This window comes from Chiloscyllium plagiosum, unplaced genomic scaffold (assembly GCF_037043375.1).
Source record: "Chiloscyllium plagiosum isolate Xiang-an unplaced genomic scaffold, Cpla_swu_hap1 HiC_scaffold_2, whole genome shotgun sequence".
Classification (NCBI taxonomy): Eukaryota; Metazoa; Chordata; class Chondrichthyes; order Orectolobiformes; family Hemiscylliidae; genus Chiloscyllium; species Chiloscyllium plagiosum.
Window position 1 is genome coordinate 32187346 of NW_028270140.1, and position 17687 is coordinate 32205032.

Below are 17687 nucleotides of genomic sequence, written 5' to 3' on the forward strand. Positions count from 1 at the left end.
GTTGCTTTGTCTTTTTGTCAGTAACTGCGTTTCTATACAACATTTCAACACTCAATCTCAGCTCCAGTTTAACGCAATGTTATGAGCTTATAGGGTAACAGTCTGGTCTCCACTGCCTTTATCGTAAAGATGAATCCCTCCACCACCAACCCCCCAACTCTCCAACCCCACCCAAAATCAGTACCTCATGTTAGAAGTAACATGGCAACAGCAAACTAGGAATGACATTGGAACAGTATTGCATTTCTATCTCAAACACACTCCTAGCTATTCTGACTCCCTTTCTTGTTTCCTCACTGTGAGCGTTCAGGAGAAGGAAGCAGTGAGCAAGAGAGACAGTGAGCAGGAGAGGAAGCAAGTAGGAAGATGTCAGCCAGTAGCAGTTTTGGCCAGCGGCAGTGTCATTTAATAGGAGAGAGTTGGAAATGGAACAGGAGGGAGTTGGGGAGAGGGAGAGGTGGCAAATGGGAAGGTCAGCAAGTGGGAGAGTGTTAGAAAAGGCATGGGAGAGAATGAATACCAAAGGCTGGCAAATTGGAGGGTCAGCGAGTGGGAAGGCTTTGAGCAGGAAAGAGAGTTGTGGAGGGAGAGAATCAATAGGTGAGAGTTGGAAGCAGGTGAGAGTTGCAGAGGGAGAACATGTTGGGAAGGAAGCAGGAAAGTCGCCTAGCAGTAGAAGAAGGAGAGGATGAAAAGTGAGCAGGAGAAGAAAATGGTCAGTAACACAGCAGGCCAGCGAGTGGAAAGCTGATGAGCAGGATGATCAGCAAACAGGAGAGAACCAAGATGGAGCAGGAGACAGTCAGCAAATGAGAGAGTGTTAGTGGGCAGAAGAGTCCATTAATGGGACAATCAGTGAGCAAGAGGCTAGGTGAATGGAAAGTGTTAGGAAGGGAGTGAGGCGAGTTTGTTCGACAGAGGGGCTGACTTACGGGAGAGGGGGAAAGTATTAAGTCAGTAAAAAGAGTTGGCATATTTCTTTTATTTTATTAAAATATTCTTAATTATTAGAAGTCATTTACAAATGAGTTTCACATGCGTAGTATTTCACATTAAGACTTTAATGTTTCAGCGTTTTTCTGACAAGAAAGGTTCAATGAAAGCCAACTGCAGCTTTTATACTGATTGTAAAAGAAAAGCCCTATTCGCTTAAAATTGAGGTTCTCAAGAACACATCTGCAAAGTTAACTGAGAAATTATGGTACTCAATCAGTTTGAAGTGATTGTGGCAGCTATGTTTCTAAATCTTCATTTTTTTTCCATTTATCAAAGAAACTAAGTTTGCAAAGTGAAACCATTCCAGTGCAAATGCTCCTTGCCCCCAGGCATGGGTCACTTGAAAACCCTCTCCCTTCTCTTATTTCAACAGGCTCACTTCTATACTCCAACTTATGTCGAGCTTGGCCGAGGCAACTCCACTCTGACACACACATTCATGGCAAGATGAAATTGTTCCTACCCATTTTTAGCCTTAAATTGAAAGTTATTTGGTGACTGTTTGAACCATGGTTGTCGCCAGTGTTGCTTTTGCCCTGGCTGCAACACCCAGCAATGGCATCAATTAACCAACAATGATATATCCACCATATAAAAGGGCAAGGCCAACAGATACATGGGAATCATGCATTCTGTAGATTATCCTAAAGCTTTGCACCATCCTGACTTGGAACAATATTACCATTCCTTCACTGTCACTGGTCAAAACCTGGGAAAGCCCCTTACTGATCGTAGGTGTACCCACGCCACATAGACTGCTGTGATTGAAAAATGCAGGTCATTACCATCTTTTCAATTATGATGATCCTAGCTGATGTCATTACTGGCCAAGGAAGATGCCAGATTGAAATCTGGCTTGAGAGATAGTATTTCATTTTTATTTTTGATTCAGTGAGGTAGTTTCTTGTTGCAAATTTGGCTTTATCAATTCGAAGAAGATTACTAAACAAAATAACATAGGAAAAAAAGCAATATATATAAAAGATCTTGAAACGCACAGTAAAAATGTAATCCCATCAGTTCCAACAAATCCCATTACAGTACTCAAACATCATAGAGAATGACCTTTTCTATCCCACATAGTATATGATTTAGCTGTGACTTCAATTCCTTGTCAGGAGAAACTGATAGCTTCTTTCTTAGTATGTTACGTAACTGAGCATAAGCTTTCTCTGCTCTAATCGCAGTTTCAGTGTTTTAACTAAACACTTCTGGTCTGGAAAGGTCATATATTTTCAGCTTCTTCCTTTCTCAGAAGCGACTGCCTTACAAATTTAACATCACCTAAATCAGAATTGCACAAACAAAATATGTTTTAAGAATCAAGCAATGGGTGTTTGCCCTGATCAAAAGAAAGCAAAACCTGACATTCTGAGATTGAATGTGATGCCCAACAATTTACTTTGTTCACTTGTAAATTTTTCCCAAAGTAAGAAAAACCCATTACTCTCCAAGATGTTTTTAAAAGAAGTCACCATGGCTACAGAAATACTGACAAGATATTCACTAAATCCTTTCGTAAAATCCATATGCCACTAGTTCAAATTTATAACTCTGAACTCAATAATACATGATATTAAAATATATATCAATAACATATGTCACATCACAATGGCAATTAGGAATAGGCAAAAAATGTTGTCCTAGCCCACCACACTCACATCCCATGATCAAATGTGAATACCTTCAGACTCATTCACATGCATGAGGTAGGATTTCTGTTTTGAGTGCACTTGAAGAGCTAGGCACACCAATTTCTGTTTTTGTAAATATTAAGAAAAAAATTAATTTTTTTACAAAAATACAAAATCACGACAAAACAGTATAGCAACCTTATATTATAATGGCAATAACAGTAAACAAACAAACTACTAAACTCCACAAACCACTGAGGAGAGAGAAAAGAAATGACAAAATCTGCAATTCAGTAAATAACTAGAAGAAAAACTAAATTAAACCAAGTTAAACCAAGGTATATTAAATTGCATTCGGTTAAGTTAATGCACTTAGCGCAATCCCCCATCAAAGGGAGCATCAGTAGGTATACCCGTGTTTGTTCAGGATTCTTCCTCCCAGGGGCCCCCGGACCGCCAGACACATCCCTCATGACTACACAAAGGCCCTGACCAACAGAGCCCGACATGTCTGCGTCTATATAGTTCAGAAAGGTCCACCACATCCTATTAAAACAGTTCTGGTGCACTATACTCATAAGGAAGTCCGGGGGATGTGCTTCATAACTAACCTACACCACTCCGAGAGTCCTGGGGATTCTCTGACACCCAGCTGATTAGAATGTTCTTCCTCACACAGAATGAAAGAATATTATATGGTTTCTTCCCATGCACGTCCAAAGAAGGGAGATTTGGCAAATCCAAAAGGAGGGACACTGGATCCAACTTAACCTCAATTCCAAAGACCTCTTCCAAAATACTCGCAATGGCACCCCAATACCTGTGAAGCTTATGGCATGACCACATGCAATGAGTAAGAGTGCCAACATCTGTTTTACATTTGGGGCACATTGGGGACGCTCTTATCTTAATTTTTGCATGCCCCTCCGGTGCCAAATGAGCCCTGTGGAGTACCTTCAGTTGCAGAGCCTGCTTCCTATTATAAATCAAAATCTTCCATATGTTCTCCCAAATATGCTCCTCCACCTCTGATGAGATTGCCACCCCCAATTCCTGAGTCTAGATTCCGCACAGTCGCTCAATGTCCTTCGAAACATTGCCTCCTAACAAGTGATAGAGAGCTGACCAAGAGAGCGCCCGTAGACCGAGCACTCTTCTTTCCATATCTGACCTATAGGGACTAACCATCAATGTAGTCTTTTTCTATATAAAGTCCCTAACCTGAAAGTAATAAAAGAAGTCCCTCCTGGCTAGCTCATATTCCTGACTCAGCTGCTCGAAAGACATCATGACTTCCCATCAAATAAATCTCCCAAACAGGAGACTCCTCTAGACTCCCAGAGCTTAAAGCCAGAGTCCATCAACACTGGCCAGAATCCGAACATTCCTACTATGGGAATGAAAGGGGAAGTTTTTTGTAAGTTGCCTTAATCTTGTCGCATCATTCTCCATGCTTTAACCATGTTAAGGGCAATTGAATTTCTGCAGTGGTCCATAACAGTCCTCATCTTGGAACAAAGAGAACAAAGAAAATTTACAGCCCAGGAACAGGCCCTTCGGCCCTCCAAGCATGAGCTGATCCAAATCCACTATCAAAACCTGTCGCCCAATTCCTAAGCATCTGTATCCCTCTGCTCCCCACCTACTCACGCATCTGTCCAGACACATCTTAAATGAATCTTGTCCATAAACAGCCAATTGATGAAGGGTTATTTTGCCTGGGAAGTCTCGATGTCCAATCAGATTGACCGCGGGTCCTGGTAAGCCCAGTCAACCACATAGGATAGTAAGGAACTCAATTGATATTTCTTAAAATCCGGGAAACCAAACCTCCCATCCTCTGTGGAAGCTGCAATTTGGCCAGCTTAATAAGAGGCCACCTATGATGCCAGATGAAAGATCCAAGCCAATTGTAAAGCCTCCATAGTGCTTTCTGAATTAGTGGTGCTGGAAGAACACAGCAGTTCAGGAAGCATCCGAGGACCAGTAAAATCGAGGTTTCGGCCAAAAGCCCTTCATCAGGAATAAAGGCAGAGGGCCTGAAGGGTGGAGAGATAAGCTAGAGGAGGGTGGAGGTGGGGAGAAAGTAGCATAGAGTACAATAGGTGAGTGGAGGAGGGGATGAAGGTAATAGATCAGGGAGAAGGGTGGAGTGGATAGGTGGAAAAGAAGATAGGCAGGTAGGACAAGTCATGGGGACAGTGCTGAGCTGGAAGTTTGGAACTAGGGTGAGGTGGGGGAAGGGGAAATGAGGAAACTGTTGAAGTCCACATTAATGCCCTGGGGTTGAAGTGTTCCGAGGCAGAAGATGAGGCGTTCTTCCTCCAGGCGTCTGGTGTTGAGGGAGCGTAGGTGAAGGTGGCCCAGGACCTCAATGTCCTCAGCAGAGTGGGAGGGGGAGTTGAAATGTTGGGCCACAGGGCGGTGTGGTTGATTGGTGCGGGTGTCCCGCAGATGTTCCCTAAAGCGCTCTGCCAGGAGGCGTCCAGTCTCCCCTCCGTAGTGCTTGCCTAGGCAGCATCAAAGGCAGCATTTGCATGAGATATAATGAACAAGGAAGAACATTCACTTTGACCAGAGGTATTCTACTCAACCAGGATATCGGAGGATCCTCCCAGCGCTGAAGATCCTGCCTTATCATCTCTAGCAACTGCATAAATTTAGCTTTATATAATTGACTAAAGGCCGGGGTGATAAAAATGCCTAAATACAAGAAACCTCCCTGTGACCACCCCAAGATCGGACATTCTAGTAAGGTCCCCCCACAGGCATGGCCTCTGACTTCATAAAATTTTATACCCCAAAAATGAATCAAATAAATGAATCACTTGTGTTAAATGGGGCACAGATGAAATTGGATCAGTTAAAAAGAGAAGAACGTCATCTGTGTAAAGGCTGATCATATGCCTGCCTGATCCTACCTCCAGGGCAATTATGTTGGGATCCCTCCAGATGGCCTCTACCAGTGGTTCAATCACCAATGTAAATAATAATGGCAAGAGAGGGCACTCTTGTCAGCTGCCCCGCTGATACTCAAATTGTCTGACCTCATACCAACAATGAGAACCGCTGCTTTTGGGTCACTATATAACACTGCTACCCACCTGGCAAAAACCCCTCCAAGACCAAACTGCTCCAGGCCATAAAAGAGGTATGGCAACTCCCCCCAGTCAAACGCCTTCTCTGCATCCAGAGAGACTACCAAGCCCGGAATCGACCCTTGCTGGCATACCTGGACCATGTTTTATAGTCTAATGTTATTAGTAGAGCTACAACCTGTCTGGTCCTCCCTTACAATGAAGGGCAAAACCGTCTCCAACCTCAATGCCAGCATTTTTGATAGAATTTAAAAATCCATACTTAGAAACGGTATGGGCCTGTACAAAGTGCAACCCTGTAGCACTTTCCCTTTCTTGAGAATAAGAGAAATATTTGCTTCTTTCAGAGAGGATGGGAAGCAGTCCTGACTGTACCAGTAGTTGTACATATCCAACAGTGCCCCCTCCCCCCAGCGTATCTATAGACTTCTTGTAAACCTCACTTTGAAATCTATCTGGGCCGGGCACTTTGCCACTCTGGAGCTGTCTCACCACCTCCTGTATTTCTTGGATTGTCAGGCATTCAGAAAAGACGCCTGCTCTGAAGTTACTCCTGGAAGGTCCCAGAGTCTTAAGAAAGGACTCCATCTTCACCAATCTGTCCTCACAGTCCTCCGACCGGTACAGCTAAAAGTAGAATTTCCGAAATGCTGTATAGACTGACTGTGTGGAGTTTGCACATTCTCCCTGTGTCTGCGTGGGTTTCCTCCGGGTGCTCCGGTTTCCTCCCACAGTCCAAAGATGTGCAGGTCAGGTGAATTGGCCATGCTAAATTGCTCGTAGTGTTAGGTAAGGGGTAAATGTAGGGGTATGGGTGGGTTACGCTTCGGCGGGTCGGTGTGGACTTGTTGGGCCGAAGGGCCTGTTTCCACACTGTAATGTAATGTAATGTAATCTAATCTAATTATCCTTTTGGCATCGCTAGTAAGACATACCAATTTCTAAAGTGAAGTTATGGTTTAAGTTTCAGCGCAAACTCATTTTCATTACCATGCAGGTAAAATCTTCCATGAACCAGTGATATTGGGCTGCAGTGAGAGAACACAATTTTTAACTTTGCTTTGTAGAATATTGTTTTGATAAATTTAAAAGTAATAATCTGGTGTAATTTGATCAATGGGTTTATCACAAAAATGAGCATCTTAAATTAATGTTTCCTGATTAAAAATCAGTGAAAATGACTTTAAAACAAAACATTTACTGGCTTAACTGGTAAGTCAGTTTCTTTGATAAAACAATTTTATTTTAATATTTAAAAGCTTTTAAAATGAGCCAACTTGTGCTTGTGCATTAAAAACTACCAGCTCATTGTGAAGAGTTTTCTCAATGATTCGCAATTACAGAAAACTCACCATCCTTATTATTTTAATCTGGGGATCTGGCCATTTTTGTGGAGAGGGACACTGTCCAGTCCTGGTTTTTAAACCTGGAGAAGAGGTCACAAAAATTTGATTTACACTGGTCATAATTAACACTGAAATTCCTTGCTTTTTTTGTGTTGTTTTGGTTGCTGTTGGACAAATTGCACTGATAAAGCCAATACAAAATAGCAGAAGCTGCTGGTGGGAATGACTACTCCCACTATAATTTATCAGGTGCTCATAAACTGAGCAATGTTTTCTTGGATGAACTGGCTGGATTTATTGTCTTGATCCCTGATTACATTAGCACTGTGAATATTGCTGGAGTTGTGTAATTGAGTCACTTGATTATTCTGCCAGAATAAAACAGCTTATAGAAATGTTTACATCAACGTGGTGGATAATTTGGCTGGAAGAATTTTGAATTAAAAATAAACATGTTAGAAAGTTCATCATAATTATCCCATTTGGACAACTTCCCTCCATTTCATCCAGCTTCCCTATAACCATCAGAAGTACATACGATTATAGAGACTCTTCAGAACTTGAGTAATAATATTGACGTGGAGAAGCATCTGAATATAGCACCTTGAATACAATTAAATGGCCCTCATAATATCAGACATTATTTTAATCCAAGCATTATATGGAGTTATTATGACATGTAGCAAATGCTTGGTCAAACAGGTTGGTTCTAAAGAGTATTTTGAAGAAGGTTGTTGGATTGGAGGCGATTTCAAAGATGGGGAAGAGATGGGGGCTTGCAAAAGATTTTTGAGTATGAAAGTCAACGAGTTGTCACACAATTGAGTTTCAGCATCCATTGTATGTAAGTATTGGTTCATAATACTGGTCTGCTGATTGCAGAACAACCCAAACGATACTCAGCAGCTTGATTTCAGGTGTCGCCATTTAATTATCAGAGGAGAATGCATTCTCAAGTAATATGAGGCACAAGAAGTGAGCCATGAAGCAGTGACTCTGAAGAGCCTGTAAGTATTTAACTAGTGGTGGTGGGTGCTGGGAATGTGTATTATTATATAAGTGAGCATGTATTCACTTGTTGAAAGATGGGAAAAGTTCTGTCTGAGCTTTGTGAGAAAACTCTGACATTCCACTTCTCATAGCCACTACATCTTCCCACAATCACACAAAAGTAAATGTGTGATGGAATTAAGGAGAAAAGACACCTTTGTCCTGGACACCTGGAATGAACAGGCTTTGAAACAATCCAATGTCTTTCTTTACAAAACTTGCAAAGCTAAGTAAATAACTGAGAATTTAAGTTATGATCTATAGACTTTAATACAAATTATAGAGAGCAGTAAATGTTTCATTATTATTCTGCAAATTATAGAAATCTGCATTTTGCAACTTAATATAATTATTTGCATACTGAAAGTTCTTTATGCATTTTTAAAATGTTATGCTTCATTTTTATTAGAATGATAATCTATAACAATGTTATGAATTATGATAACTTATTTTTGTATTGTCATCACTATATTAATGATTTATCAATAAACGATAACTAGCTGAACTTTGAGTTTCCTGTTCAATTTGCAGAACATCCGGCGGCCTCAATACAAAGGCAAATGCAGCTCTACCAAGGCATCCTCCAGACCATTCAAAACTGTGAGTTGTTTTTTGCATTTTACATAAAATTAAAATTAAGAAGGACTAGCATTTTGAAATAAAGTAAACATTTGGCTACATATTGAGGTAGTAAATGCATTTCAATATTATTCTTAAATTAACCTTGTGCCTAATTAAAATTTTCCTTTTTATTCTGCAGATTGCAGTTTGCACCATTGTATAATGGGTGGTATTTATGGGCCTATTGGAATATGTAGTAGGTTTGTACATTTTAATAAACTCACTTATATTAAAACTTGTCATTATGTCCTACCTTGAAGATTAAATCAGTGCAGCAGCCGCCCCGTATCCCTCTAAACTCTTCCTATTCATATAACTATCCAGATGCCTTTTAAAATCTGCAACTACCACCACTTCCTCTGGCAGCTCATTCCATACACACATCATCCTCTGCGTGAAAAGGTTGCCCCTTAGGTCCCTTTTTAAATCTTTCCCCTCTCACCATAAATCTATGCTCTCTAGTTCTGGACTCCTCCAACCCAGGGAACAGATCTTGTCTGTTTATTCTATCCATGCCCCTCATGATGTTATAAACCTCAGCCTCCATCGCTCCAGAAAAAACAGCCCCAGCCTATTCAGCCTCTCCCTATAGCTCATATCCTCCAATCCTGGCAATATCCTTGTAAATCATTTCTGAATTCTTTCAAGTTTCACAATATCCTTCCAATAGAAAGGAGACCAGAATTGCATGCAAAATTCCAAAAGTGGCCTAACCAATGTCCTGTACAGCCACAACATGACCTTCCAACTCCTGTACTCAATACTCTGACCAATAAAGGAAACCATACCAAACGCCTTCTTCGCTATCCTATCTACCTGCGACTCCACATTCAAGGAACAATGAACCTGTACTCACAAAGTCTCTTTGTTCAGCGACACTCCCTAAGACCTTACCATTAAGTGTATAAGTCCTGCTAAGATTTGCTTTCCCAAAGTGCAGCACCTCACATTTATCTAAATTAAACTCCATCTGCCACTTCTCAGCCCATTGGCCCATCTGAAGAAGATCCCGTTGTAATCTGAGGTAACCCTCTTCGCTGTCCACTACACCTCCAATTTTGATGTCATCTGCAACTTTACTAACCATACCTCTTCTGCTCACATCCAAATCATTTATATAAATGATGAAAAGTAGTGGACCCAGTACCGATCCTTGTGGCACAGCACTGATCACAGCCCTCCAGTCTGAAAAGCAACACTCCACTACTACCCTCTGTCTTCTACTTTTGAGCCAGTTCTGTATCCAAATGGCTAGTTCTCCCTGTATTCTGTGAGATCTAACCTTGCTAATCAGTCTCCCATGGGGAACCTTGTTGAACGCCTTACTGAAGTCCGTATAGATCACATCTATCGCTCTGCCCTCATAAATCCTCTTTGTTACTTCTTCAAAAAACTCAATTAAGTTTGTGAGACATGATTTCCCACACACAAAGACATTATTTTAATCCAGGCATTATATGGAGTTAATCCTTAATCAGTCCCTGCCTTTCCGAATACATGTACATCCTATTCCTTAGGATTCCTTCCAACAACTTGCCCACCACCGACGTCAGGCTCACTGGTCCACAGTTCCCTGGCTTGTCCTTGCCACCCTTTTTAAACAGTGACATCATGTTAGCCAATCTCTAGTCTTCTGGCACCTCACCTGTGACTATCAATGATACAAATATCTCAGCAAGGGGCCCAGCAATCACTTCCCTAGTTTCCCACAGAGTTGAAGGCTTCCCATTTTCCAGCTGTCCCTTTACCTGCAAGCATCTGTCCCCAATCAACTTTTGAAGGTTCTTGCCTAATACCATCAAATTAGGCTTTTTTCCCATTTAGAACTTCAACTTTTCGATCTGATCTATGTTTTTCCATCACTATTTTAAAACTAATAGAATTATGGTCACAGGCCTCAAAATGCTCCCAAGAGTAAGTCAAGTTTTGCACCTTCTCTAGTAGGTACATCCACATACTGAATCAGAAAGTCTTCTTGTACATGCTTAACAAATTCCTCTCCATCTAAACCCTTAACACTATGGTAGTCCCAGTCTATGTTTGGAAAGTTAAAATCCCCTACCATAACCACCGTATTATTCTTACAGATAACTGAGATCTTCTTATAAATTTGTTTCTTAATTTGCCTCTGACTATTACGGGGTCTATAATGCAATCTCAATAAGGTGATTATTCCTTTCATATTTCTCAGTTTCACCCAAATAACTTCCCTGGATGTATTTCCAGGAATATCCTCCCTCAGTACAGCTGTAATGCTATCCATTACCAAAAACGCCACTCTCCCTCCTCTCTTGCTTCCCTTTCTGTCCTTCCTGTCGCATTTGTATCCTGAACATAGTCCTGTTTATTCCTGAGCCATGTTTCTGTAATCGCTATGATATCCCAGTTCCATGTTCCTAACCATGCCCTGAATTCATCTGCCTTCCCTGTTAGGCCCCTTGCATTGAAATAAATGCAATTTTCTACAGTAGGGTGATGGTGTTGTACTGTGTCTGGAATTGTTGCACTACTCTGACCACTGTCTGATGTAGGGTGGATGTGGCTGTCTCATATTCTGTGAAAATCATACTTAGTCTTAGTTCTTGTCTCAAGTAAGATCAATTCATCTTATTCCTCCGAATGTTCTTGAAGGTGTTCTGACAATAAAAGATCTTTAGTTGATCTGTTTCTCTGATGACCATAGCATCTGATTTCTTGTCCCTTAACCAGACTATCTGTTCAGGCTTTAAAGTCGACAAAACGTTTCTCTCTTTCTACAATTGTATAATCTCTGCTGCTTTTTTGCTGTGGGGTTTTCTCTAGTTGTTTACTTTCTTGTGGCCTTGAGGTTGTGTTCTAAAACTGGTACATCCATTTTTAACCCCTCTCTATACTAAAAATTCTGAAGTACTTTCTTCCATGCTATGTCTTAGCAGAATATCATCAACTTTGGATCTACAGAAAATGAAAACAGGCTGAGTTTACAGGACCGTTAGAGTCAGAGCCATACTGCATGGAAACAAGCCTGACTCATATGTGTCAACCAGGTTTCTGAATTTGAACTAGTCCCATTTGCCTGCATTTGGACCACATCCCTCTCAACCTTTCCTATCCATGTACCTGTTCAAATGTCTTTTAAATGTAGTAATTGTACCCATCTCTATCACTTCCTTTAGCATCTTGCTGCATATATGCATCACCGTCTGTGTAGGAAACATTGTCCCTCAGGTCCTTTTCAGATCTTTCCCCTTTCACTTTAAGCCTATGCCATATAGTTTTGGACTCCCTTACCTTTGGGAAAAAACCTTGGCTATTCACCTTATCTATGCCTCTCATGATTTCATAAACCTTTATGAGATCACCCCTCAGCCTCCCACGCTCCAGGGGAGAAAAGTCCAAGCCTGTTCAGCTTCTGCTTATAACTGAAACCATTCAGACTCAGTAACACCCTCATAAATTGTTTTTGCAACTTTTCCAATGTAATAACATCTTTCCTAGGGCAGGAGGACTAGAATTGTACGTAGTACTCCAAATGTGTATACTGCAATACTTTGCATACACAGCTGAAGCCATTCCATAATGCTGAAGTAGCTGCTTCAGGAGCTCCTGAGCTCCCAATTTTGTCTTCATTACATGTCAGATGCATGAGATAAAAGCAGGATCTCTATTGCAGCTGCCATCCCTGGGGCCTACCATGCCTGACTGACCTGGATGAGGTCTTGGGTTTTGCTTCTTACCGACAATGTATTCTGATCCTTCACTGTCTTCCAGAATATTGCTGGTTCGTGGCTTCAAAGTTTTCTGAGGGTCTTTTTTTCTGTCCTTTGTAGTTTTGCTGTTTTGTAGCCCCATAATTGAAGTCTTCTGAGATCTTTTCCCTTGCATTGTAGTCTTCTCATTTTCCAGCTTTTTGGCTCAAACTCTTCAAAGGACTTGGCTTTTGTTCAGTGTGTTCCCTTTTCAGCTCTATCCTTTAGATTCTGTTTTAGCTTCAGATGCTAACTCTGAGGTATTTTTCCCTCACTGTCACCGTGCTCTATGATGGGCTTTTAGCCACACTGCTACCTGCACGTTAAGATACAGGCCTGGAGTCCCTCAGCTTGTGGGTGTATGTACTTACACTATCCCTGTGCTTGTTCGGTTCTTATCTCCAAGTAATGTTCATCAACTCTTTGTGTACAATATCATTCTTTATTTACATTTGTATTAGGGTATCAAATACAGCTCTCTAGTATTGACATGTCGAACTCTCCTGTCCATGTGCTTATTCAAGACTGATGTCTTCTCTGTTACTGATAGCAGAGTTATGTGATCCGGCACAGTGGCTCAGTGGTTAGTACTGCTGACTCACGACGCCAGGAATCCAGGCTCAATTCCAACTTCGGGCTGTCTGTGGAGTTTGCACATTCTCCCTGTGTCTGCGTGAGTTTCCTCCGGGTGCTCCAGTTTCCTCCTACGGTGACCATGCTAAATTGCCCATAGTGTTCAGGGATGTATAAGTTAGGTGCATTAGTCAGGGGTAAATATCGGGTAGGGGAATGGGTCTCGGTGGGTTACTCTTCGGAGGGTCGGTGTGGACTTGTTGGGTTCGAAGGGCCTGTTTCCACACTGTAGGGATTCTAATCTACATCATCATGACTTACATGAATCTCATTATGCTGTCATAAAGTTTATTTGTTAAATGGGTGGGTGTCTGCAACTGTTAGTGAATCGAAGAACATACTAATCTGGAGCAGAAATAAGACATTCAGACTCATTGAACCTACTGTGCCATTTAATCCGATCATGGCTGACCTGACTGTGGCTTCAACTCCACCTTCCTACTTATTCCCCATACCCATTGACTCCCTTGTTAATCAAGACTTTATCTATCCCTCCCTTAAAAACATATTCAATTATCCTGTCTCCACAGCTGCCTGGAGAAGAGAGTTCCAAAGATTTTAAACCCTCTGAGTACATCAAAACTCTTCTTATTATATCGGTGACTCCTTATTTTTAAATTGTGTCCTATGGTTCTACTCTTGCCCACTTGGAGAAACATCCTTCTAGTATTTACCCTGCCAAGTCCCTCAAGATCTTATATGTTTCAATAAAATTACCTCACATTCTTATAAATTCCAGTGGATACAAGACCAGCCTGTCCAATCTTTCCTTATATGATCACTTCAGGAATCAGTGGACTCAACTTCCTTTGAATTTCTTCTGACATTGTTTCTTTAAATAAGGAGGCCAAAACTGAACACCACATTCAAGATGTGGCCTCACCAACACTCTGTACAAATTCCTCCCCCCCCCCCTACTTTTGACCCAACACCCATGCTGGTGGTTTTTTTTAGATTACTTACAGTGTGGAAACAGGCCCTTCGGCCCAACAAGTCCACACCGACCCTCTGAAGAGCAACCCACCCAGACCCATTCCCCTACATTTACCCCTTCACCTAACATTACGGACAAGTTAGCGTGGCCAATTCACATAACCTGCACATTTTTTGGACTGTAGGAGGAAACCGGAGGAAACCCACGCACGGGGAGAATGTGCAAACTCCACACAGACAGTTGCCTGAGGTGGGAACTGAACCCGGGTCTCTGGCGCTATGAGGCAGCAGTGCTAACCACTGTGCTACCGTGCCGCCTGTTTTTGGTCCTCACAAGCCTCTTGCCACACTTCATCATCTCCAGCTTAATTAGTATGTTCACTATAGCATCTCTTTCATTCTGTTCATCTTGAAACCTGACGCTATTTGTTCATCTCTGTGAGAAATGAAAGTTGAGTCAGAATGCTTCCAGGCAGGACCAGCTACAAAAATACAGCTGTAAACTGCACCCCTCATTCACTACTGAGCAAAAGAAAATGCCAGATGTAGGAGGAGATTCTTTTCGTTGGTATTGGATGTGAATGAGGATCAAAAATGACAAAAGTAATCCAGTTGTTCACTGCATTCAGGTTCTGGCCATCTTCAGCTTTCTCTCTTTTTGTATTTTAGATTCCCAGTATCTTTCATTTCAGGAAATCAGGCAGTTAATGTGACCTTGAGTTTAGCTAATTTATTAGGTCCACAAAAGGGTTTAGTGATCGCTTAGTTGGAGGGAAGCTGTTTTCTCTGGGGGTGCCAAGAACAAGCAATCAGAGCCATACTATTCGAGTGTCACCGGGAAGTATTCCTTCACACGAGAGGGAATGGATGTTTGGATCACTGTCCCCTCCGAATAGCTGTTGAGGCTGAGGACCCATAGGAAAATTCAAAACTGAAGTTGATAGGTATTTTGTTAGGCAAGGGCTATATTCACGGGTGCAAAGCCAAGAATGGAGGGAGTTAAGGTATTAAGCAGCCACCCTCTCATTGAACGGTGAAATAGCCTCCTGCTGTTCCTGTGCTTCAATGATAGTTTGGGAGATTGTAACTTCTGTGACAGAATGTGAGAAATTCCAGGAATGTGGTATTGGATCTGGGGATTATTTTGTATTTAGTTTTAACATTCTCGAGTAAGAGATGGGGGCATTGCCTCATGTTCCGTACTTTTGATCATTGCACTGTGCCTCCTGACAAGAATAGAAAGACATGATTGACTGGGAGTAGTATGACTCTGGGCTGATGTGAATGTCAATGCACACAAAGTGAACAGTGACCTACTGTTTTCTAGAATTGTAACAAGAGATGAGAAGATGAAAGGGGTGGGGGGTGAAATCAGACGGTTTACAGTAAAATTGCAAATATTCTTCTATCTGTGGTTAGCTTAAAATAAGTCATTACTCATGTAAATCCAAGTGAGGAACAGTTGTCTGTGGTTATATTTTACACCACATTGATGCTGAACTAATGGTTGAATTGGTTTACCTCAGAGTTGACATCTGAGTCTGAGCCATGCGTGACAAAAGCTCAATCTCAAGAAAAAAGCATGTTGCTATTTTAAGTTCATTGTAAGTATAAATTCCTTATCAGTTAGCTTAGTGATTTGTCTGTAATCTTCCTAAATTAGAGTTGAGGTGATTGTTTTGACATTGTGAGTATATCAGCTGCTTTTCAGCAACTGCTACGGAGGAAAATGGCACCCAGATTCACACCATCATGGAGAAAGCTTTTTCCCCCCCCCAATTTGTTCCACTCCTCTACCTTTTCCCAAAAGCCTAGCAAATTCTTTCCTCCCCAAGTGTTTATTAAATCCTTTTGAAAGTTAGCATAGAATCAGTTTCCACCACCATCTCTTGCTGTGCATTCCAGGTCTCAATAACTCACTGTATAAAACAAAGGCTCTTCACTTTCCCCAACTCTGATTGTTTTTCTAATTTCATTATATCTGTGATCTCTGGTTACTGACCTTTCTATCACTGGAAACAGTTTCTCCCAATTTTCTCTGTCAACAGCCCTCAGACGTTTGAACAAAATGCTTACCCATTCTCACATTCCTCCTTACCGTACAAGGTCCCAAATTCAACCTGCTGGTGAAGCTGTGCTTTACTTGTACTTCTTTCAAACTAGAATGTTGTATTTGCTGCTCTCAGTGCAGTCACTTTTACATTGGCCAGACCAAATAGATTTTGGGAGACCACTTTGTAGAACATTGCTAGTAGCTTGCCATTTCATTAAATCATCTTGCTCCCACGCTAACATTGCTGTCCTGCGCTGTACCAGACAGCAAGGTCTCTGAGAGGCTCAGGGATACAATCGCCAATGTGCAGAACAGGGAGGTGGCCACCTGTCTCATCAACCTGTACCAGTAGAAGGCCTTTGACAGGATATCACACATCTACATGAGAGACATGGTCTCCAAAATGGGCTTTGGGGAGGTTATCTGCAATTGGATCTGACTGCTCTGCACCAACGTCATTAGTGCAGTCTCAATCAATGGGTGGGAATCAGAAAGCTTCTTGATTAGATATGGAGTCAGACGGGGCTTCCCACTCTCTGCTACCTTGTTTTTATAGAGTCTGTAGAGTCTCCATAGAGCCAAGTTCATCAGGAAGGATGTGAGCCTGAGAGGGGTGACTATTCCAGCAGTAGAAATCTGCAGGTCAAGGCATCCCTGTAGACGGATGGTGATGCTGTTTTCTGCTTGGACCCTTTGTCAGTGCGCAGACTCATGAGCATTTGTAACCAGTTCAAACTGGCCTCAGGAGCCAAAGTAAATCTCGGCAAAAGGAGGCCATGTTCTTTGGCACCTGGGCCAACAGATCCTATATCCCCTTCACTGTCAGGACAGATTACCAGAAGGTGCTGGGAATATAGTATAGAGGGGTCAGGGCGTGTGCAAAATCTAGGGAGGAGTGTATCACCAGGGTGAGGTAGAAACTGGGCAGGTGGGAGCATTAGGTGTGAGGTACTGTTGGTGTTTCTGTATGTGGCACAGGTCTAGCACATCCCCTTGAACCTGCGCTTTTGCTGTCACCCAAGTCATTATCCATTTTATCTGGAGGTCAAAGCTGGACAGTGTCCACAGAGACATATACAAAGGTCTGAATAAGGTGGGGAACAACGCCACCCTCTTCCTGATGGCCACCTCTGTGTCTGGCTGCATCAAGTTGTGCATAGACCCTCAGTATGCGAACACCAAGTGTCACCATGTACTGAGGTTCTACCCGTCCCTGGTGTTGCAAAGGATGGGCCTGGCCTCAGTACCACAGAGTGCTCCAAGTTGTTGGAGCATTCTGTATCGTATGTCTTTCACAGAAAAACTTGCAAAGAAAATCAGCTTGGACCACAAGTTTATCAGGATGTGGTCAGCACTTAGCATCCTCAAGACCTTGTGGGAAAGACCAGGGTGAATCCTGTCATGTGATTCTCTGAGCAGATTGTCAAAGTCATTTAGCAGAATATTACCAGAACTTTGCAACGAGTACCAAGAAGTAGCTTGACAGCTTGTGAAAAGGGCACTGCCCATCAGATCCTTCATGTATGCCCAGTCAGGCAGGGCTTCCCACTCTCTGCTGCCTTGTTTGTACAGAGTCTTTAAAGTCTCTATAGAGC

General features: G+C 42.0%; 1 protein-coding gene across 1 annotated transcript in view; it reads left to right on the forward strand.

The window, feature by feature from the left end:
* Positions 1–17687, forward strand: part of LOC122563187 (cilia- and flagella-associated protein 95-like) — a 38991-nt gene that overhangs the window by 10290 nt on the left and 11014 nt on the right. The window contains exon 4 of the mRNA XM_043716713.2: positions 8656–8724. Within this exon, the coding sequence (XP_043572648.2) occupies positions 8656–8724 (69 nt within the window). The remainder of the gene's footprint in view (positions 1–8655; positions 8725–17687) is intronic.